The sequence below is a fragment of the Nelumbo nucifera genome, chromosome 2 (genome assembly GCF_055504915.1).
Source record: "Nelumbo nucifera cultivar China Antique chromosome 2, China Antique-T2T, whole genome shotgun sequence".
Lineage (NCBI taxonomy): Eukaryota > Viridiplantae > Streptophyta > Magnoliopsida > Proteales > Nelumbonaceae > Nelumbo > Nelumbo nucifera.
The window spans coordinates 67,525,333-67,548,307 of NC_142650.1; the positions used below are offsets into that span (position 1 = coordinate 67,525,333).

Genomic DNA, 22,975 nt, shown 5'->3' on the forward strand with positions numbered 1-22,975 from the left:
TTTATCATTTCCGGTAATGACAATATCATCTACATACACCACCAATAGGATCTTCCCTGCCTGAGAGTCATGACTGAAGACTAAATGGTCAACTTGGCACTATTTCATACCAAACTTCTTTACCACCTCACTAAATCTGCCAAACCATGCTCGAGGAGACTGTTTAAGCCCATAAATGGCCTTCAGTAGTCGGCACACCTTACCATCCTCCCCCTGAGCAACAAACTTCGGTGGTTGCTCCATATAGACCTCCTCGAGCAGATCATCATGCAAGAAGGCATTCTTGATATCAAGCTGATAGAGGGGCCAATCATACATCGCAAGAAGAGAAACCACAACACGGGTTGAACCAATCTTAGCAACCGGGGAGAAAGTCTCTACATAATCAATACCATAGGTTTGGGAATACCCTTGATGTGTATACACGTGATGCATAGGTGGTCATTCAACTGGTGGTGGCACCGGAGGCAAGGACTTGGTCACAGCCGGAACAAGAGGAATAGAATCCACAACTGGAAGAGGAAGGGGAGGAGGTGATGAAGAGGAAGAAATATCATCGGACTCCAAGAAAAATGGAGTAGACTCAAAGAAGGTAACATCAGCACACACAAAGGAACGTCAAGAACTGGAATGATAACACTTATACCCTTTCTGAGTCCAGGAATAGCCAAGGAAGATGCACTTAATAGATCGTGCATCTAACTTGTCCTTTCCTAGCCCTAGATTATGAGCGAAGCAAACACACCAAAAAACCCGAGGAGAAGGAGGAAACAGAGACAAGGTAGGAAACAATGTGGTGAATGGAGAATGACCATCAAGGATAGACATGGGCATCGGGTTAATCAAGAACCAAGAAGTAAGCACTGCATCACTCCAAAAAGATTTGGGGACATTCATGTGATGCATGCGGGATCGAACTATTTCCAAAAGATGGCGGTTCTTTCTCTTAGCCACCCCATTTTGTTGTGGGGTGTAGGTACAAGAAGTCTTATGGATAATGCAATATTGGTATAAGTGTTCTTGAAATGATGAAGAGAAATATTCACGGCCATTATCGAAACAAAAAATTTTAATGTGAACACTAAATTGGTTGTGAATCTCAACATAAAATTTTTGGAAAATGGTAAACAATTCACTCATTTCTTTCATTAAATAGAGCCACGTCATCTTGAACAATCATCAATAAAAATGACAAAATATTTATATCCATTGTATGACATTACTTTATAAGGACCCCAAATATCCGAGTGAACCAAAGAAAAAAGACTCGACATACGGTTATCAACTCTAGGACTAAGGGAACACAATGATGTTTCCCCAACTGACACGACTAACAATCCAAAATAGACAGATGATTCAATGAAGGAACCAAAGACTTCATAACTTTCAGTGAAGGATGAGCAAATCTACAGTGCCACTAGAGGAGAAAGAGACGATTGGAGAGCCATTGACGTACTTCCACCACCATCAAGATAATACAATCCACCAACTTCATGCCCTCCACCAATCTTCATCCCCGTCTTAAGATCCTGAAAAACACACAAAGAGGGGTAAAAGGTAATAGAACAATTAAGAGACTTCGACAACTTACTAACTGACATAAGATTAAAAGGTAATTTAGGGACATAAAAACTTGGGATAAGGATACAGAGTCCATGTTAACATTACCAACACCACAAATAGAAGATGTGGAACCATTAGCAAGGGTGACAAATTGTGATGTTAGGCAATGAGAGAGGGAAGAAAACACACCTGGAGTTCCAGTCATGTGATCGGAGGCTCCAGAATCAATAATCCAGGGATTGGGTGTGGATGCCAGACAAGCCATACCTGAGTGTGCAAGAGTGGTCGTGTTCTGCTGAGATGTGGCCTGAACAAACCTCTCATACTCATCATGGGGAACACTCATCATCTCCTTCCCAGTAACATCTGTGGATGTAGAAGGTATCTGATCAGTTGAATGACTCTCCTGTCTGAAGCTACTATCACTAGTCACGGCATGACTGGCCCAAGTTAAGGGAGGACCACACAAGTCATAGCAATAATTAATGGTATGTCCATCCATACCACAGTGTGTACACCTCCTCGGACCCAAACTACGTCCTCTACCACGGGCTCCCCCTAAATCTCGACCTCCAATACGACCACCACCACGGTTATATGCAGGTCCACTACCACTACAGTGGCCATATGCCGGTCCACTGTTGCCACTACGACCAGACTGAGCTCCCCGAGCTCCACCTCTAACACCACGGCCTCTAGATACTGCAAAGGCTGATCCATCGGAAACATTAGGGTTCTCGGTATATCCAATGGAAATCCTCCTAATTCGAGTAAACACCTCTTCCAAGGAAGGGAGAGCTGACCCTCCTAGTATCTGAGCCCGCACTGGTTCATACTCAGATTTCAACCCCACCAAAAATCGAGTCACATCAAGTTGTTCCCTCTGGTGTTGCTGAATTTTGACATCAGAAGTGAGGGGCTAATAAACATTCAATTCATTACGAATGTTTCTCATACTAGCATAGTACTCCTCAAGACTCTGATTACCCTGTTGTAGATTAAGGTATTCTTGATACAACTGATATACTCTAGTTGTGTTGTCTTGGCCCGAAAACAGCTTCTTAGCATAGTCTCACACTTCTTTGGCAGTATCAACAAACATGAAATTTACACTAATCTTGGGTTCCATACTATTCCATAACCATGTGATAACCTGTGCATCTGCTTGTCCCAATCATCATACTCATGAGAATCGGTGGAGGGTTTTTCGTCTCTTATGTGTTTCACCTTCTTCTTTGCCTTAAGAAAGACTTCTACAGATTTAGCCCAAGGTACATAATTTTCTCCATTCAGCTTAATGGAGGTCATTTGAACATTTAGGTAGTCAGTAGGAACCATCACACTAGTCTTGCTATCACTACCGTCTCCCATTACTGAATTCTGGTATTGCTGAATTCGACACACTAGACCACACTACACACTGATTTCAGCACATACTATTGTTGTAAACCTCACTCTTTACACCACAAACCCTACCTCACGACTACCTGAAACTTCACCACACTGTTTGATGAATACTTCCCCTTCGAATCACAATGAAAACTGCACAAACCCTAGCACACTACAATCTGAAATCCCACCATACCATCTGAAACAGACTTGTCATTTAATTCACACCACGAAAATGCAAAGAACATCTTGCCTGACACCCAAAAATCAGACTACACAAAGCACCCACTACACCACATGAATCAGAACTCTTCTCTTCATCGATTAGGGGAGGACTTCTTAGAAACTGCAGCAACCGACCACAAACACCACAACTGGAGGCATAGAAACCTCCAAGGGAAGAACGTGATCACTCCTTTTCAGCCCTTTCCCTTATCTCCAACTGATGGCAAAGAAAGCAAGAGAAAACCCTAGACTGGGTGTGCAGAGAACAGAATTCTGGGCAGATCCAATTTGCTCAGTTTAGCTCTGATACCATATTAGAGTTCAGCCTGCCTATTTGACTGATAATAGTCAAGGAAAAGAAAGAAGAGACAAAGAGACAAAGAGAGAAAGGAGAAGTGTAGAAGAGAGGACAAGGAGGAAAAGGTCTGGTTCGAATGAGAGGAAAGTAAACCCTCCCATTCGGCCAGATCTGTTTTATATTACTAAAATATTGTGGAAAAGTCACATGTGCCCCTACTTAAGTTAGGGACATTAGATCTAACATAAACTTACACATCAGCACCTAACCATAAGCACAAAGACAGAAATACCCCTGCATACTCGACACTAACACATACAAATTCATGTAATACCTGAAAATGGATCTGTACCCTGCATCTTAATATTATGCAGTGTTGCTTATGACACATGTTTTATCGTGATCAGTAGGACCATGGAGTCCTTTGTCCTGGTTGGCTTATGGCATTTTATACACTTCTAATCATTAGTTGATGAGTTAACACATCAAATATTCAAATGATCTGAGTTAAACCATTAAGTATGTAATTGATGTTTTTCTCTCAACTTTTTGTATTCTTAAGTATTTATATTTATGAAATCATGGCTTTGACCTATGAACCAGTAAGCTGCCGCCTGAAGGGGAAAAACCAGGTTGGGTTGGCAAATTTCTTAAACTACCCCCAAGGTTTAGGAAATTGACTAACTATACCCCTACTGTTTCAGTATGGTCTTAAAGTACCCCTACTGTTTCTGGCAATTGTTGTCATCATAAAATCGTAACAGAAAAAAATAAAATCTCAAATTTGCCCTCTACTGTTTCTCAAATTTTCAAAACAAAATCCAACTCCTTCCAGCCGGTCTGCTGTGCCGGGGCGAACTTGGATCAGGTTTCCCAGTCTGGGTGTACGTAACGGAGTACCTCAACTTTGAACAACAAAGAAGAGAAGGGTGTGAGAACCAGTTCTACCGTTGGTGGTGCCAATCGCCCGGAGGAGAAGATGATTGTGAGCTATTGGGGCATGCCTCCGACTATATTTCTTTCGGCCTTTCTCTACTATCAACTCATATGTTGTGTTTGGGTCACTCCATTCTTTCTTATTCTGATTTCTATCTTTTCTTTTCTGCTGTGTGTTCATTCATCTCTCTAACTTGATTTTTTTCTTTTCTGCTCCTATCAAGCTTCCTCTTTTGCGTTCTTCAATTGTTTATGCTTTTTATTGTCTTTAAAGGAACTATTGGCTAAATGCGTTGTAAAGGGATTGAAGTACCAGAGATTTCTGTGAATCTGAACGTCAATGTTCCTTAGAAACCTCTCTGCACTGTCCTGCCGATACCGTAACCTGCTTTGGCTATTCTTCCTCCCTCAAATATACATAGAAGAACCTGTTATACTCTTCCTGGGTTAAGGAGACAAGATCGGTTGAAGCTGGAAAAATACTAAATTGAAAACAAACCAAGAAAAAGGACAACCAAGTAAGTTTTTTTATCAATCATTGCTTAATCTTTTCAATGTTAGTTTCTCTGTTTCTGCATTGATGCTAAGTCTGGGCTGTTCATCAGCTTGTCTGATCCGATTTGAAGAACCATCAACTACCACCATTGTCATTATTTTGGAATATGAAGATAAGCTGTTGGAGGACTTTCTAGGTTGCAGACTTTGGCATCAAAGGTCCAATGTGATCAACTATCAAAAAAAGTCCACTTGCATTGTCCTCAGGCCAGAGAAGAGATTTTTCATATCAAATCTCAATCCTTCGACAGAGTACTTATGTAAGGTTTCTCTGTTCAACAGCACAAAGGAATTGGGTGTGTGGGAAGCTAAATGAATCTCAAAAGCATCTAGCTGCGTTGACATGTCTCTCTTCGTGTCAACGACATCGCCGCTGCAACTTCAAGCGGCAATTTTTTATTTTTCCCCCCTCCAGTATCTACAGAGGTACAGATCTTTTTTTTTGCACTTTCACTCTTTTGCAATTTTCACCTCGAGCGCAGAAGAGGTGTTTTTTCAGATCTCTGATCATATCCTGTACAGTTTTCACCAAACTGCCGCCGCCACCGTTACTGCCATGAACAAGTATATTTTGACAATAAGACCTGAGAGCTTCTGCCAGACCCAGATTTGCAGTTCCTGTTTTCTCGAATTCAACAAGGGCAGCTTCCTTCTGCTCCTGAGCACGGGCAATGACAGCTGGTGGTGTTGCTGTCAAAGAAGAGAAGGTTGAAGAGAAGGAACAGGGGAAGTGAAGAGAAAAGGGATGGAAGATAGTATTGGGTTTTAAAAATATTTATATGTCATGTGGTGTCACGTGTATATGGATTTTGACGGAACATTAACGGATGTTAACGACAGGGGTAGAGCTAGTCAATTGTCAGAAACAGTAGGGATACTTTAAGACAATAGTCAAACAGTAGGGATAGAGTTGGTCAATTAGCTAAACCTTAGGGGTACTTTAAGAAATTTGCCATTTAAAATACCGATCACGATTACTCTATGAAAAATTACTAGAATATAGCACCGCACAAGATATCACTATATAAAAGAGACATAATTATCAACTGAAAGACATGTAAAATATCTAAACATAGAATTACTTACGCTATGTCTCCTGCAGTTGAAGGAGCACCATATTCATCAAAAAGGCGCATTAAATCCCCAAATTGTCCATGTAAATCACCAAAAATCTTGACAGGAGCCTTTATTTGCAGCACACTAGGTTCATTTGCAAAAATTCGTTCTGCACTATCACAAAGATCTGCTATCTCATTGCAATCTAAGAAAAATTGCCTACGGACAGGAGGCTTCCAACCACGAGGCTTCAGAAGATGTTCTATCACCTGAAAATTAAGAGATTGAATCAAGACTTCAAAAAAGGAAAAGCCTGTGTGACAACTCAGTAGCCAATGAAATAACTGGTACCATTAATTCCAAAAAGCCAAAAAATGGGTACATAAGAACAAGATCACCAAGTTTATTTACCATTAATTTTTATACCTAACAACAACCAAAGAGATTTTATTAATGTAAAAAAGAATCCCCACCACCAATAACAAATAGTAGTGAACAACAAACACTAGCAAAATAACAAACACAAAAACAGCAAGCTAACAAGTCCTTGCCCAATATACAAAATAGGTTAGAAACAATGAACATCTTATAACTGAACAAGAACCAACTTCAAGAAAGTAAAATATTTAATATATTTAATACTGCAACATGAAATTGTAGGTGTTGGTGTAAGAATTGAGTGTCCAATACTGTTGAAAACAATTAACATTAAAAACAAGAAATAAGTAACCAGGCAGAAAATAAAACACATATATATTCCAAAAGGCGTTTTAAAATGCTCGATTATACTTGAGGTACCAACTTACCTTCTTCGGGACACTATTGATAGACATTTGCCGATCTAATAATTTCCTAGCTGCAGTTGCACTCTCTGGAGTACCATAGCTCACCCGCCTGCCTTCGTTTTCAAACTGATCAATTGAAAGTTGTCTGACCATACCACCTAAAGCTCCACCAGTCTCTGCAGCTACCACTACCTGTAGAGTTAAAAGAATTGACCAAACTAAAATGAGTCACTAAAAATAGCACTTTCACGCCAGCTAGATAATGAAAAAGAACAATAAACTGGAGCAGAAAAAAAAGGTGAAACAGAAATGGATTTCTAATACAGACAGCTCTATGATGCAGCCGAACGCCAGGAGGGTTGTTATTTGACAAAGAAGAATCGGGCGTTTTTATCAGGGTGGATATCTGTTTCCCACTCGGAGTTGCTTCTGCCCCACGATCCCTCTCTGGCATTTGCTCAACTTCTCCATTAACTTGGCGTGCTTTTGCAGCAGCTAATGCAGCACTAATAGCTTCAGCTTCTGCTGCCGAGGCTTTGACCAAGTAGTCAACATCTTTGCTCAGTCTCCTGAAGTATCATCTAGAATAAGTGCCCGAGACTGAAAGGTAAAATTTCACCATTTAAAACTGAGGATATCTATCTAGTTGTATATATGGTGGCTTACCTGGGTCCCTGAAGCATGGCATTTTCGGTGCTTAAATCTGTATACATGTCCCCATTTGCAGGAGGAGCAACAGGGCTTCCAAGAACAACTGCACCGTCAGGAACTGCTTCAGGAATTGTTTGCCTAGTTCTATCATCAAAGTACCTCCCAGGTAATCTTCCCGCTTGTATATTGGTTGCAGCAGCTGCTGCTGCTGCATGTGAAGCTGCACTTGTCGTTTCAGCAGCAGCCAGATCTTCAGCAACAAGCAAGTCATCCAGCAACACTCCTATGGCACAATATCCAATTTCAGAAAATATGCTACAATATCATCATATTTATAGATCAATTAGTTTTATTTTAACATAGACAAACCCACACACAGACAACAGTGTTTGCACAAGCAAACAGATAGTAATGTCTAATTCCAAATTCCAGCATGAGAAACATCATAAACTAACTTAGAAAACCAGTTAGAGGGTGCCGAGAATTCTAGAAGAAAATATTAATTGTATGACTATTAGGTTGCAATATAAAAACCCATTTTGCTTGCCTATTGGTTTAAACTTTAAAGCATTCTTCTGGAGAGATGTAATAATATTTTACATCTCATGACCAAATCAAGGAACTTGCAAAGGGAAAACAACCACTGTTAAAAATGATAGTTTTCTTTCATTCGTCCCTTTCCCTATTGATGACAGTAAAATTTTTCTTCTTGGTATCTAACAATATTATTAACAATGAAAGAAGCAAAAATACAAAAAAACTACAAAACATACAAAAAAGGGCAGCAAACAGATCAGATTAAACCAGATATATCCAAATTTGACCTGTTAACATTTAGATTCCAATCGAATCTTATCCATCGAATTTTGATTGGAGACGAGTTGAAATCATATATTGAATTCAATTAGTAAATTATAACGAAATTGATTAGAATATTATAAATTATTAATAAAATGAACTTAAAATGAAAAACTTCATGAATAATGTGACTAAAAAATACCTTCTAAGACATTTTAACCTATGAATTTAATAAAAGCACAATATTCAAATCAACTTTACTAATAGATACATATTAATTTTATGTAGATGTAAGCATATATATTTACATATTATCAGATAACTCTGAATGGAGCCATATTTGACCCAATTAGAAACAGATCAAACTCAGATCACCTTAATCAAATCATATCTGAATTTGAATTTGGACAAATGGATCTCATTTGCCCTCCTATGCAAAAATTCCACCCACAACAGATAATCGTTCCCAATCAGCCCTCAAGAAAGCACCTTAGGGTACAAAACGCCATTTACCCAATGTTGGTCACAGTTGTCTGGGGTCTTAGGTGGGGTGGACTGGATATGGAACTATGAACCAAAACTCTAGATTTTTTCCATCTTTCAAAATTTAAACTCAAACCTGCACTCTCATGTGTTGCCAGCCTGAAATTTCCATTACACCAAGCAATGGCATTTTAGGATACAAAGTAAAATAAAAATGTATAAAGACACCTCAATCTGATTCGGTAATAAAGCTCCGTCCACCATATTCACTTATTGATAACTCGCAACAAAGAAACTATATTAATTTCAAAAAAGGTGCAGGATAAGATAAATGTTCAAGAGAGTGATCCACAGAGCTAGACCTGGAAGCAGTCAAGCCCAATTTTGATGGGTTGTCCCATCATTCAGAATGGAGACATTATAAATGCATTATCTACACCAGCCTTAGAAAAGCAAGAAGGCCAAGGCAGGACGAGTTACAACTGAACAGATTGGCATTAGAATTAGAAAAGCCCTTTTCAGAGGAAGAAGTGTGTGAAGCAATTTTGAAAGGTGAGAATGGGTAATTACCAGGTTCATTTACGAGTCTCAGATGGAAAGTCCACAAAAAGCAACAATTTTATTGGCTGGGGAAAGGGAATCTGATAAGTGCAGGGTCAGGAAAGGTTCAGATGAGAAACCTCAAAATATCAAGGATGGCGAGTCAGAAAATGTGGCCTTTGTGCACCCTCTTGTTGAAGAGGTGGCTGAATGTGGGGGAGTCTACATCTAAAGAGGATGAAACAATGTTGCATTCATTGAAGATGAGGGGCAGAAGTCAGAGGATGGAATTGAGGATGAGGATGGCTTAGCAGATCAGGTCATGGTGTACAAAGAAAGGTACTTTTTGTTTTCAAAGGGTAGAGAAACTCGAAGATTTGAGGCAGAAAATGGTGTTCAAAGTCATCTCAACATTGATGAGATAAATGGTTTGTCAGAAGCTGTAAGTAATGATGATGGCACAGACTGATGATTTGGTTGGGAGTGAGGAGTGATAAGAAAGAGTATATTCAGTAGTTTAAAAGGTGAGTTTGATGGTGCAGAAAGAGGTTCTGATGGATCTGTTAAAGAGGTGTTTATAGGAAAACTAAGTTCGGACTAGTGTCAGAAGCGGGTAAAGTTTAACAACGATGAATAAAGTTGTCTCATGCCTATAAAGAAACGTAAAAGGAGCATTTAATGGTAATTTAGTGCACATAACCAAAGTCTTATCACAGTTGAAGGATGTCATTATTGGTGCAGGCCCTTGCAATAGAATCAAAAGGACTAATAAGAGGAAGCAGATGAGAAGTAAAGTGAGAAATCAAAAGAACTGAGGCAAACAAACATCAATGGAGCAAGTTTGGAAGATGAAGCTAGTGTAGATTCTGTAGAAGGTGCTGAAGAGTAGAAAGATGAAATTTTGCTTGATTAAGTATGGTCAATTGAAAAGAGGAGCAATTTGCAAGAAAAGCTTTTAAGGAGTTGGGAATCTGGAAAGATTGAGGGTGGTAGTTTAAAGGAAAGCAGGGAAGTTGAGGATATTAAAGAGACTTGAAAGGAGGATTAGCTTATAGGTGTTAAGAGTCGGCTGTCAAAGGGTAGTTTGGTCCTTTTTGCCTTATTTTAAATGATTAGTGTGATGTTTTTTATGTCTCACTTTTAAGTGTTATGTCCCATACTTAATTAGGGATGTAACTGTTATTGTATTTCATATTAGAAGCATATAAATACAGCCTGGTCAACTAGAGAGACTAGATTTGAGTTCTCTCTAGATTGAACCAAGGGTTCTCTCTCTCTCTCTCCTGCTTCTTCTACTCTCTTTCTCTCTCATTCTAGGACTGAAACCAGTGCCAATCGAATCAATAACATGGTGTCAGAGCATTGGTAATCAGTCCAGAGATCAATCCAAAATTTTTCATCGCCTCTCACCTTACTGCTCTGAAGAGATCACATTGATCCTTTGGAGAATCAAAAGGATAACAGAAAGGAGTAGCCGTTTCTCTGTTTAGGAGGTTTTCATGCCTCCAGTTGGTGCTAAAGTAGGTGTTTAAGGTGGTTGCTAGAAACCCTCTAAATGATGAATCGAAGAGGGCTGTGTAGTGGACAGATAGTGCACAGTTGGTTTTTATGTAATAGTCAGCTTGTTTTTTTTCAAACCCATGGCAACCACAGAGGACAGTAGTGAACACAAATCCAGTGTTATGATTCTCCCTAATTATATGAATTTTCAACTGACCTCTATCAAATGGAATGGTGGCAACTATGTGCCTTGGGCTAAGTCAGCGGAAGTCTTCCTTGCGGCTAAGAAGGTGAAACACGTGAAAGATGACAAACCCTTAGTTGATTCTCAAGAGTACAGTGAGTGGGAACAAGAAAATGCACAAACTACATGATTGTGGAATAGCATAGAACCCAAAATTAGTGTGAATTTTATGTTTTTAGATACCAAGGAGATTTGAGAGCATGCTAAGAAACTTTATTCTGGACAAAATAATACTATGAGAGTATACCAACTTTACCAAGAGTACTTTAATCTGTAGTAGGGAAATCAAAGCCTAGGAGTATTATTATGCCATTATGAGAAATCTTCGGAGTGAGTTGAATGTCTATCATTCCCTTACATCTGATGTCAAAATTTAGCAACAACAAAGGGAACAATTTGATGTGACCAGATTTTTAGTGGAAAGCCGATGACAGCACAAATATTAGGCAGTTCTGCTCTTCCCTCCCTTGAAGAGGTGTTTGCTCGTCTCCGTAGGACTTCTATTTGGACCTTCAAAGAGCTCTACTATCTTTGATAGGTCTGCCTTTGTGGTTAAGGGTGTTCATTATACGGTTCAAACCGTAAAACCAAACCAAATTTGTGATTTGGTTCGGGTCTATATTCATAACAGTTTGGTTTTGGTTTCACAAATTTGAAAATATGGTAACCATAGCAGAGGAGAACCCCCTATTTGCTAATGTTGTTCATTCATTCATTCCAATAAAATATCTTCTTAAAAGGCAATGAAAGTTATAAAATCATTATTTTTATGAGAGAAATAAGAATTTCAGACCCTAATATAGACTTGTTCGGACTTGCCTCGAGGGGCATGGTCGGGGGCCCAGCCGTTAGACTCAAAAAAAAGTAAAAAGCGCAAAATTTTAAAAGGCGCAAGGTGCATCAGGCGCACACCTAGGTGCACCAGGCGTGCGTCTTTTGAAAGGGGTGTGCCTAAGACCTAGGCAAGGCACATACCCCAAAATGCGCCTCACTTGTGCGCCTAGGTGCACCTTAGGCATGCCTTTTAAATCACTAATTGTTCTAATGTTCCTATTTTCAAAATTGTTTAGGTCATTATTGTTAATATACTTCATTATTAACATATTTACATACTTGCTTGGTTTGGTCAGATTAAATATGAAGAAAAGATATATATGAATTCTTGTTTTGTCAACTTTGAATTTGTCAAAATCTATCGTTTATGATGTTATTCAGTTATTCTCCTATTGATATTGATATCTATGTTATTCTTGTTTTGTTAATTAATTATTTTTCTATACTAGTTTTGTAGTCTAAGTAAAGCATAGAATGGTACAAAGTCCCCAAACCGTATTAGAAACCGCACCAAACCATAATAAAATGGTTTCGTTTGGTCTAAGAATTTCCCAAACCATAATTTATTGGTTTGGTTTGAGAAATTCTCCAAACTGCACCAAACCAGACCACAAACACCCCTATTTGCAATGACAAGAGGGGAGGAGACTAGGGAGTTCAGACAAGTCATGATGGTGGTTCTACGCTTAACCATGGTGGTGGGTGTAATGGAGGTAGAGATTCAAGGGGGAGGTCGTGGTAGAGGACATAGTAATGGTTGCACCATTAATTTCTGTTATGATCTATGTGGGCCACCCTCTACGTGGACCAATCATGTGGTTTACAAGTGGTGGTAGTACAAGAGATGAAATTCAGCAAGTTGATCAGACACCTTTTACATCTACAGATGCTTCTAGGAAAGAAATGATGAGTGTTCCACATGACGAATATGAGCGGTTTCTTCAGGTTACCTTATAGCAAAATACCGCTACCCTTGCCCACCAAGGTTCAAAATATCGATACGTGGGCGTATCGGGTAAATCAATACTATTTTTTTTACTTTCTTTTTTTTTTTGAAACCGGTTCGAGAGCGGTTTAGGGTTCCTCCACCCCCTGAACCGGTCAAACCCCCGATACACCCACTATGGGGGCATATAGGAGGGGTCCCGAGACGATATGTATCGGCCGATACGGGCCGATACGTATCGATACTTTGAACCTTGTTGCCCACTCAGGCACGACTTGTCTAGCATCCAAACCCTCCAATTGGATTATCGATTCTGGAGCTTCCAGTCATATGATTGGAACTCCAAGTGTGTTTTCTTCCCCTTCTCAGTCTCCTACATACCAAACAATTACCTTTGCTAATGGTTCTACATCTTCTATTTGTGGTGTTGGTAATGTTAACATTAATTCATTACCTTTATCCTTAGTATTGTGTGTACCCAAATTCCTACTCAATCTTATATCTGTTAGTAAATTGACGAAGTCTCTTAATTGCTCTATCATTTTTTACCCCTCTTCTTGTGTTTTTCAGGATCTCAAGACAGGAATGAAGATTGGTGGAGGGCATGAGGCTGGAAGATTGTATTATCTTGATGGCAGTGGTTCGACAATAGCTTTTCAGTCTTCTCTTTCTCCCCTCTAGTGGCATTGTAGGCTTGGTCATCCGTCTCACAAGGCACTTAAGTTACTCGTTCCATCATTGAGTCATCTTTCTACTTTGGAGTGACTCATGTCAATATGGGAAACATCATCGAGTTTCCTTCAATCCTAGAGGTGATAGTCGTATGTCGAGTCCTTTTGCTTTGGTTCATTCAGATATTTGGGGTCCAAATAAAATTGTGTTGTACAACAGTTACAAGTATTTTGTAATTTTTGTTGATGATTATAAAAGGATGACATGGCCTTATCTTATGAAAGAAATGAGTGAATTATTTTCCATTTCTTCCAAAATTTTCATGCTGAAATCCACACTCTATTTGGTGTTTTTTTTTTATCAGCAAGAAAATTTTTAATTAAAACAGAGAAAATCAGTTACAATAGTTAAAGGTTGCAGAGAAGCATTAATCTAATCTACAACCACTGCAATCAACTACAATTCTGCCCAGTACAAAGAAGATATATTTGCCCCTTGTTTTGTTAGGGTATCTGGTGTTTTTTTTTATTAGCAAGAAAATTTTTAATTAAAACAGAGAAAATCAGTTACAATAGTTAAAGGTTGCAGAGAAGCATTAATCTAATCTACAACCACTTGCAATCAACTACAATTCTGCCCAGTACAAAGAAGATCTATTTGCCCCTTGTTTTGCTAGGGTATCTGCCATCCCATTTGCATTCTGTTTGACCCAAACAAACTGAGAGTTGATCCTCCTTGCGAGTATGTCAATTTCTCTGAAGATAACTCTGAGCTTCCAAGGTACTGATGTGATATTTTTAGCCCAAGAAATGACCAGTAGTGAGTCTCCTATTTACAAGTCTGTTGTACCCATCTGCTCAGCCATCTTTAGACCTTGAAGCAGGGCTAGAGGTTCAGCCTATATTGAGTCACCAATACCTATTGGTACTGAGAAGAGTGCCACCACCACACCCAAATGATTTCTAAACACACCCCCTATGCCTACCCTTCCTGGGTTAACAAAAGAACTCCCATCAAAGTTTAGTTTTAGTTTGTTCAGCGTCGGTGGCTTCCTTTCCACACTCACAATTACTTTGGGTGCATCTGCTTGTGCTACTTCAGCCCACCTTCTTAGAATCTCATTCGTGGAGTAACTTTTGAATAGCTCCATGGTCTTCACCCAATGTATAGTTCTGATTTTTATGGCTTCAATAGCCCATATTGTAGCTGCCCTTGCTGCCTTCCATAAGCACTTTCCACTTTTCTTCCGTTGTCTCAGGAAGGAGGGGCTGGAAAGGCTTACCACATCCTGTGGGGGAACCCATCTGCATCCAAAGAGAGAACAAACAACATTCTAAATACCAGAAACAAAAGAGCAGGATAAAGGTAAGTGGGTTAGGGTTTCACCACAATCCATACAAAGGATACACACACGAGGAGAGAGGCAATTGTTTGGCCTCCTTTTCTGTAGGTTGTAGCACATCACAAGTGTTTACCTTCCCTAGGAACACTTCCCAACAGAAAGCTTGTACTTTTGGAGGGATCGGTTTACACCAGATTTCTCTCACTAGGAAGTTCACCCTCATAGGACCAGTGTAAGTGAGCAAACCAAAGAAAGATGCACAGGAAAATAACCCATCAAAAGTTGAGGAGCAAACTCTACTATCAGCTATAGATTGGTCCAAGTAGACCCTCTCAAGTGTTGAGATCAAAAGCACTAGAGACTCACATTCATTTTCCCTCAACCCTCTTCTGAATCCAAAATCCCAAGACATACCCAAATCTAAAAGCAAAGCAAACCTAGCAACAGGTTTGTTTTTATGGTTTGAAAAGCAGTAGAGGTCCGAGAATTTAACCATAAGAAGGACATTCCCAACCCAAACGTCTTCCCAGAATAAGACTTTATTGCCACAACCAACATCAAACCTGATAAATTGAAGAAAGGTTGATAATACCTCAAAGATTGCCTTCCAGGGAGAATTTGGAGATGCATTGGAAGCTAGTTTTGCATCCCAACCGTTACATGCTTCACCATGAATGCTTTTAATGACCCTATGCCACAACCTATCTTCTTCACAAGGGAATCTCCACAACCATTTCCCTAGAAGGGCCTTATTTTCTTCAAAATGTTCCCTATACCTAGGCCACCCTGCTCCTTAGGGTAACAAACTTGCTCCCACTTCACTTAAAGATCCTTCTTTTCATCGCCAGGTTCCCACAAAAAATCCCCCATAATCTTCTCCAACTTACTATCTATTTTCACTGGGATCTTAAAGGTGGAAAGGATGGTGCTTGCATAAAAACTCTTCGTTCTGATAATGGCAGAGTACTTCTACACACTTTTTTCAGCAATATTTGGAACAACACAGCATTATTCATCAAACTTGCTATGCTTACACCCCCACAATAAAATGGAGTGGTTGAACAAAAGAATCGTCATCTACTTGAGATTGCTCAGTCACTTTTGCATCATGTGAGTGTTCCCAAGCGTTTTTGGAGTAATGTACTTGCATCATGTTCCCTTCCTAGTTTTATTTCCTACTTTATCTTCTTTTCCTCTCACTCCCAGGGTTTTTGGTTGTGTTTGTTTTGTTCATAATCTAGGGCTTGGGATGGACAAATTGGATGAACGATCTACAAAGTGTGTATTTCTTGGCTATTTTAGGACCCAAAAAGGGTCTACGCAGTGTTTTAAAATTGAAAGGCGCAAAAAAGTGCAAGGGCCATTTTGCACTGCAAGGCAAGGTGTGTGCCTTTTTGAAGCAAGGCACAAAATGCCAAAAAAATCTTAAAAAAAACAAAAATAAATAAAAATAAAATGCAAATTATTGAAATATTACGAATATAAACTTAAATTTTAAACCTATTATCTCAAATTAAAATACATAAACATAAGATGTAAAACATATTTAAAATGGAAATTTAAAAATAAAATCACGCATAACATATAAAATAAATTCAAGAATGTAAGCTCTCAATCTCTTTATTCTTTTTCCCAATTGCATTACTTCAAATAGCTAATGTGATGTTAAAAATTATGCACTCTTGATTCTACGACCTACCTTTGTACCAAACCCCTCAAGGCAAACCCAAATAAGTTCATATTAGGGTCTTAAACTCTTAATCCCTAAAAAAAAAATTGGGGTTTTTAGAGCTTTGCCAATGGTACTTTCCCAAATGCATATAGCTTGGAATAACCTTGTGTCCCTGTATATATTCTAGTAAGCAAGTATATTCATATATGTTGTATCTGCAATACCTCAGGTGTCGTCCCTAAGAAAAGGATCCTCTCCCATGCAACTCTCTGCCAGTGGATAGAATAGTGAAATCTATACTCCATACTTTAATGGCATAATGTATCAAGATACCTATGAACTCATCTCCTGCTGTAATCCAACAGGCAATTCTGAAGGTAATCAAGGAAAATTGTAATTATAATGATCAAACTCTGTTGGCAAATATCCTAAAATTACTCTCCTCAAAAATGGTCAAAAAACAACAAGAGTACATCTCCAGTCTCCACATAATCTTTCTTTCTATTGATGAAGGGCAAAATTCCTCTCAAGAGTTCCTAAGCCTTCTAACCCACATCTGAACTGACATATCAGATATGCACTACCACCTAGAGTTGAGGGCCACAAAAAAATTGTAAATCCTAGTAATGAAAACAGATAAACCACAATGGTGCACAACATTAGGTATATATATTCACAATTTCTCAAGCTCCAAGTTCTGTGACAAGTTAGAATAAAACATAAAAATACAAACATGAAATTAGAGTATCTTCAAAGCAATAGTGATATAGGATATCCAGAGTTATTCCTGCTTATCCTTGGAAATGCAACAGCTCACTTTGGAGTAACAATGTTGACTTAATGGGTTCATGGCTACATAAATAACCATAATGGAAATTGCAACTAAAGGTGTTTGCACATTAGCAATCAATTAGTAGTTGTATTGTGGATACTACCACTTATCAGTTTCATGTCTTACCACCACGTAGACCTCCATAAATATAAATCAAGTCACCAACAGCAGCTGCTGCATGCCTACAACGCCTAGTCAATTCAACTGCAGCATCTCCTCCAGCTGCATCAGCACTATATCTACCCGTCCTGGGACTAGTAACAACAGATTTTGTGTCACACCAGACTCCAGCTGCAGTATCCAGCACTACAAAGAGAAACATTGTACATGTAAGATGATTGTACAGAATCAACAATTGTAATAAGAAAAGAATCCTTTACCTGCTTTATAAAAGAGAAAATAGAAAGAACAAAATAACAGAAGATGTGAAATATTACATCTTCTATCTGTAATTCCATAGAAAAACTTGGGATTTAGGCCCATTTATTTTATTTAAAAACACAATAAGTTCAATATCATGGCCTTCCAAGTAATGAAATAGATAGATCAGAAGGTATTGTTGAGTGGAAAATAACAGAATCATATAGGGTCGAGTACCAAGCAACAGGAAATAAGGTAATAAAAATTCATTCATGTTGCAACCCACTCATTTGGAAGGGGTCAACTAGTCAACAAACACAAACTAATTGGTCAATACACATGATATGCTCACTTGGGATGACTCGGCATTAACTAGGTCAACTAGACAACCTAGTCAAACAAAGTCATTTTAAAATTTTATTTGTTTGTGTTTATCTGTAATTAGTTAAAATAAAATCATATATACTTTTATTTGGTACATTTATTCTAATTACTTTAAGCATTTTAATTGCACATGAATGGTTGATGGTATATAAAATGAATAAGGCAATAATAAGAGAAAACAGTGGAAGAGTTTTTTTTAGATAAGTAAACAAGTATTTATTAAATATCAAGAGAATAAGCATTAGAAGCATCCCACAGAGAGGCACTCTCACACAAACTTGATAATAAAAGTACCAAAAACAATTACAGCTGAGCCCAATGCAAACTGTCCCTATTGACCCCTTGTTTAGCTAACCATCTGCCATATCATTAGCTGTTCTCCTAACCCAAGAGATTTTCAAGTTCATGTTTCTGGTTAAAATTTTAAACTTTCTCATCTCATCCCTAAAACACCAAACAATAGACTCAGGATCCTTCAGCCACCCTATCACCATTTTTGAGTCCCCTTCAGTCTCCACATTTATTAGGCCTATATTACTTGCAATCTGTAGCCCTCTCATAGCCACAAACAATTCCACCCTAATGGAATCCCCCACTCCCACTAGAATGGAAAATAGTGCAATGATAATCCCTTCTTTATTTCTCAGCACCCCCCCCCCAATGCCTCAAGGGCCTGAATTGCCTTGACTGCTCCCATCAAAATGTAATTTTACGAAGTCTGCAACTGGGGTTTTCCACAAAGTCTTTTCTTCTTTTTTGGAAGAACTTCTGACCACTACCCCCCAATTTCCCCAAATATCATCATAGGACCAAGACGAAAAAAATCCATGGTCCTAAGTCAATGGATCACTCTTACCAATATGCAGTCTATTATCGCTTCTATGAATCTCTCCCATTCTGAGAAAATTCTGTTATATTCTTTCTTCCCAGAGAGTTCATATTATTGCTGCTCTATCACTTTTCCACATAATCCTACCACTCCTTTTAGGCTGAACAAAGGTTCAAGGGTCAAAAATCTTATCTACCTCCGTTGGCAAAGACCACCTGCAACCAAACAAAGAGAAAAGCCAACCCCGTATATTAGCAGCAAGGGACAAGATATTAGTAAGTGGTAACAATTTTCTTCATTGGATTTACAAAGGATGCACCAGTAGGGATAAGCATAAAAAGGGTCTTCTTTTTTGTAGAAAGCCCATAGTGTTGATCTTCCCATGGTACGCTTCCCAACAAAAGTCTCCAATTGGTAGGGACAGGCCAATACCACACTTCTTTAGTAGGGAAAGGTTGAGGAGGAGAAGACAAACAAAAAGAGTTGAAAAGAGAAGCACAAGAAAAAAGACCTTTAGGATGAGGAACCTAGATACGCTATCCGGTTTGGTAGGATCCAAGCAAATGGAGTAAAGAAGTTGCAAAGGCCCATTCAACTCTACCATTTCAGCATCCCTCAACTCTCTTTAGAAACCAAAATCCCAATTATGATTCAATGTAAGGATAGGAGGAACAATATAATCCAAGACACGCTTGTTTTTGTACAAGGAAACTGAGTAAAGGGAAGGGAACAGATCCTTAAGAGTTGAGGAACCAACCCAAAGATCTTCCCAAAACTACAGAGCCTCCCTGGAACACACATCATACCTGATGAAGCTGAGAAACTGGTGAAGAAATCATAATTGTCAAGGCGACGCCTAGGCGACAAGGCACCCTTGGAGTCTCGCCTCTCCTAATCGCCAAGCAGTTTTCTATAGAGTGTTATAACAAACTTTTATATTCTTAATTTTTTGAGGTTATAATTATAAAATAGACATTTTTAAACTAAAATACTCATTTTGTATGTTTATATACTAATTTCTTTTTGTTATTTTCTTATTTGTTAGGGTCTAATCAACACAAACATTGCTAAATGCTGTATTGAACCCTAAAGACTTCAAAACCTGAACCAATAAGTAAGAAAGAACATAAAATGCTGTCCAATCAACACATTTTATTCTTTTTCTTTACTAATTTTGTGTTTTTATATACTAATTTCTTCTTCTTTTCCTATAACAGAAATAGGGGTTCAGCACCTATATATTTTGAATTTTCTTTTCTTTCTTTTTCTTCTCATGAATATGTTGGAATATGTTGATTTTCTATACTTTAACATTAAGTTTATACTTTTCTTATGAAAATTATGCATATTTATTAAGGAAATATGATTATGGAACCTAGGGAACTACCCTAGGATACATGTTTTTACTTGAAAAAAAAATCCATCGCCTGGGCGACGCCTAGGTGCCCCCCTGTCGCCTAGCCTCGCCTTGGCACCTTGAAAACTATGGAAGAAATCCATGAATAGCTTTCCATGGTGAAGCCATGGTAGCCCAAAGAGAAACTCCTGCATCCCATCCAGAGTTCATCCTACCATGAATTCTAGTAATCACCTGGTGCCACAATCTGTCCCTCTCCAAAGGCCACCTCCAAATCCATTTACCTAACAAAGCAAAGTTCTTTTTATTTACATTACCCAAACCCAACCCTCCCTCCTTTAGATATTTAGTCACGATTTTCCATCTCAATAGGTGATCTTTTTTCTCCTCCCCTGGTTCCCTTAGAAAATCCCTCCTTACCTTCTCAATCTTCCTAGCTTCCTTCTATGGAATCCATAACACTGACAAATAATATAATGGCAGGTTTGCTAGAATTGATCTAATCAAAGTAATTCTCCCACCCAAAGATATGTAGTTCCTCTTCCACACTACTGTCTTCTGCACACCTTTCTAAAATTGGCAACCAAAAACTACTCTCTTTAGGATTTGCTCCTAAAGGAAGCCCCAAGTAGGTCACAGGCCAACTAGAAATGGAACACTAAATCCTCTCTACAATAGCATCTAGTTCTCTATCCCCCTAATTAATCCTCACAATGCAACTCTTTTCAAAATAAACTTTGAAATTCGAGAAAGCTTCAAATTTTTTCACCAAACTCTTCAAATGCCCTACCAACCTTTATTCATTCCCTTCACAAAAGATTAGAGTTCTTCCAATTAGTTGTATGCTGGTAAAAGTAGCCATAGACAAAGGGGCAACCAAATACTCAAAGGTTGCACTCTTTCTTTGAAAAACAAACGCTTTATTCCCTATCCTAGCCCACCCAGCCTGCCTTTTTCTATATTATCTAAACAAAGATTGTAAATCAAATTTTATATATCATTCTTTTACTGCATTCTTGTAATGACATTAACTTATGAATGACAATGCCTTGTATTTTTTTTATCAGTAACATCACTTTATTGCTTTAATAAAGAAAGAATAATATATACAAATCAATGTCTTATATTTAGAACACATCTTTTGCAATCGACCAGTCAGCACCTAGACACCAACTAGTCATCACATTGACTAGGGATGCAAAAATGCTTTTTTTTTTGATAATTGCAGAAAAGCTAATAATTGCCCCACTGCATTAATGACACTGATATGTATATAATAAGTTAATAACACATACACACATGAATACAACTCCACACCAACCCAGGCCTAGAAGCATTGGGCCCAAGCCCAAAAAATTGTGGGCTGAACTAGGAATACCACCCCTAGTCCAAGGCTTGGACAAATAAAACCTTACTATTTTTTATCCAAAAAAAATATATCACCTCTATTCCAAAGGCTTGCACAAATTTATTATTGTACACAGTCTCAAGACAAAAACTTCATAAAAAACATAATGCACCTTCCTCCACAAAAGCTTTTGCTCAAAACCACTGAATCCCGTCAATTTAACTATGATTTTTGCATTGACTTATCTGTGTCATCACAATCCATGCATGCTCAAGTGATATTATGAGATCCACTTTGATAGACAAGTCTATAATTTGTATATTTGCATTGATATGGGATCATAGGTAGAAACCCCTAGAGTACCAAAAAGAGAACCAAGGGAGAAACAAATGAGATTTTTGATAAAGAGTTCAACAATCATCAATCTATAGCAGTAGAAGACGACTGTGTAATGACAGGAAACTGATACCTTCCCTCATCTTAGTAACTATGCCTATCTAGTCTTGAAATCCTTGGCAAGGCACAAGGACATCTTAAAAAACAAAAAACAAAAAAATAAATAAATAAAATTCTAGTAGTCAAAATCCATTGGGACATCTCATATAGTACTCTACAAATGCAAAGGAGGAACAATATGGTGCTATGTGTGCTTAAAAGTGATGACACGAGTTTAGAACCAACACAAGGAAAAATCCCCTGAAATATGGCACATGAAGGCTGCAGTAAACAGGAAGAGAATGGTAGAGAAGATGGAAAAGAAAAAACATAACAATCCAAGGATAGAGTGACCACTTAAGCATGAAGGAACCACATGTTTGAGATCTATGAAGACATGGAAGTACCTGCTACACTTGATGAATCTTCTACCATGCGGCCACCACCAAGTGCCCCTCCGGATACATGAAGTCGTGCATTTACGAAAACCTAGAAAAAATGAAATGTAGGTGAAAATAAAGAAATAAAATGCAAGTGGGTTCTGTTTCAAAAGGACGAGAAAAAAATAAAACCAACCGCTGCATGTTGATATCTTGGTGATGGAGAGACACCAGGTGCTATGGCCCATTCCCAACGACCATCCCTATGTTTGGCAAGACCATATGCCTGAGCCAGCGGCTACAAGAACAATAAATACAATGTTAAAAGGAAAAAATAAAGAGTTGTATAGTTTTTTATACTACAAAGACATACTGATAGAAAAGATTAATTAACAGAAAACTCATTGAGTAACGGATATGGTACATCTCTTAAACTAAAAGCTAATTTTTTCTTTTTTTTTTTTTTTTTGAGAATATGTTAAGTATACTTTCATTAAAAAACAGAGACCTTACAATAATCAAGAACTAAACCACCATTCCCTTTGTGTTTACAAAAAGATT

General features: G+C 38.3%; 1 protein-coding gene across 1 annotated transcript in view; it reads right to left on the bottom strand.

The window, feature by feature from the left end:
* Positions 1 to 22,975, bottom strand: part of LOC104601422 (serine/threonine-protein phosphatase BSL3) — a 45,826-nt gene that overhangs the window by 10,107 nt on the left and 12,744 nt on the right. Inside the window, exons 8-14 of the mRNA XM_010264734.3 lie at positions 22,611 to 22,712; positions 22,442 to 22,523; positions 17,448 to 17,627; positions 7,474 to 7,741; positions 7,136 to 7,376; positions 6,829 to 6,999; positions 6,053 to 6,291 (exon numbers count right to left, since the gene is read on the bottom strand). Of these exons, the coding sequence (XP_010263036.1) occupies positions 6,053 to 6,291; positions 6,829 to 6,999; positions 7,136 to 7,376; positions 7,474 to 7,741; positions 17,448 to 17,627; positions 22,442 to 22,523; positions 22,611 to 22,712 (1,283 nt within the window). The remainder of the gene's footprint in view (positions 1 to 6,052; positions 6,292 to 6,828; positions 7,000 to 7,135; positions 7,377 to 7,473; positions 7,742 to 17,447; positions 17,628 to 22,441; positions 22,524 to 22,610; positions 22,713 to 22,975) is intronic.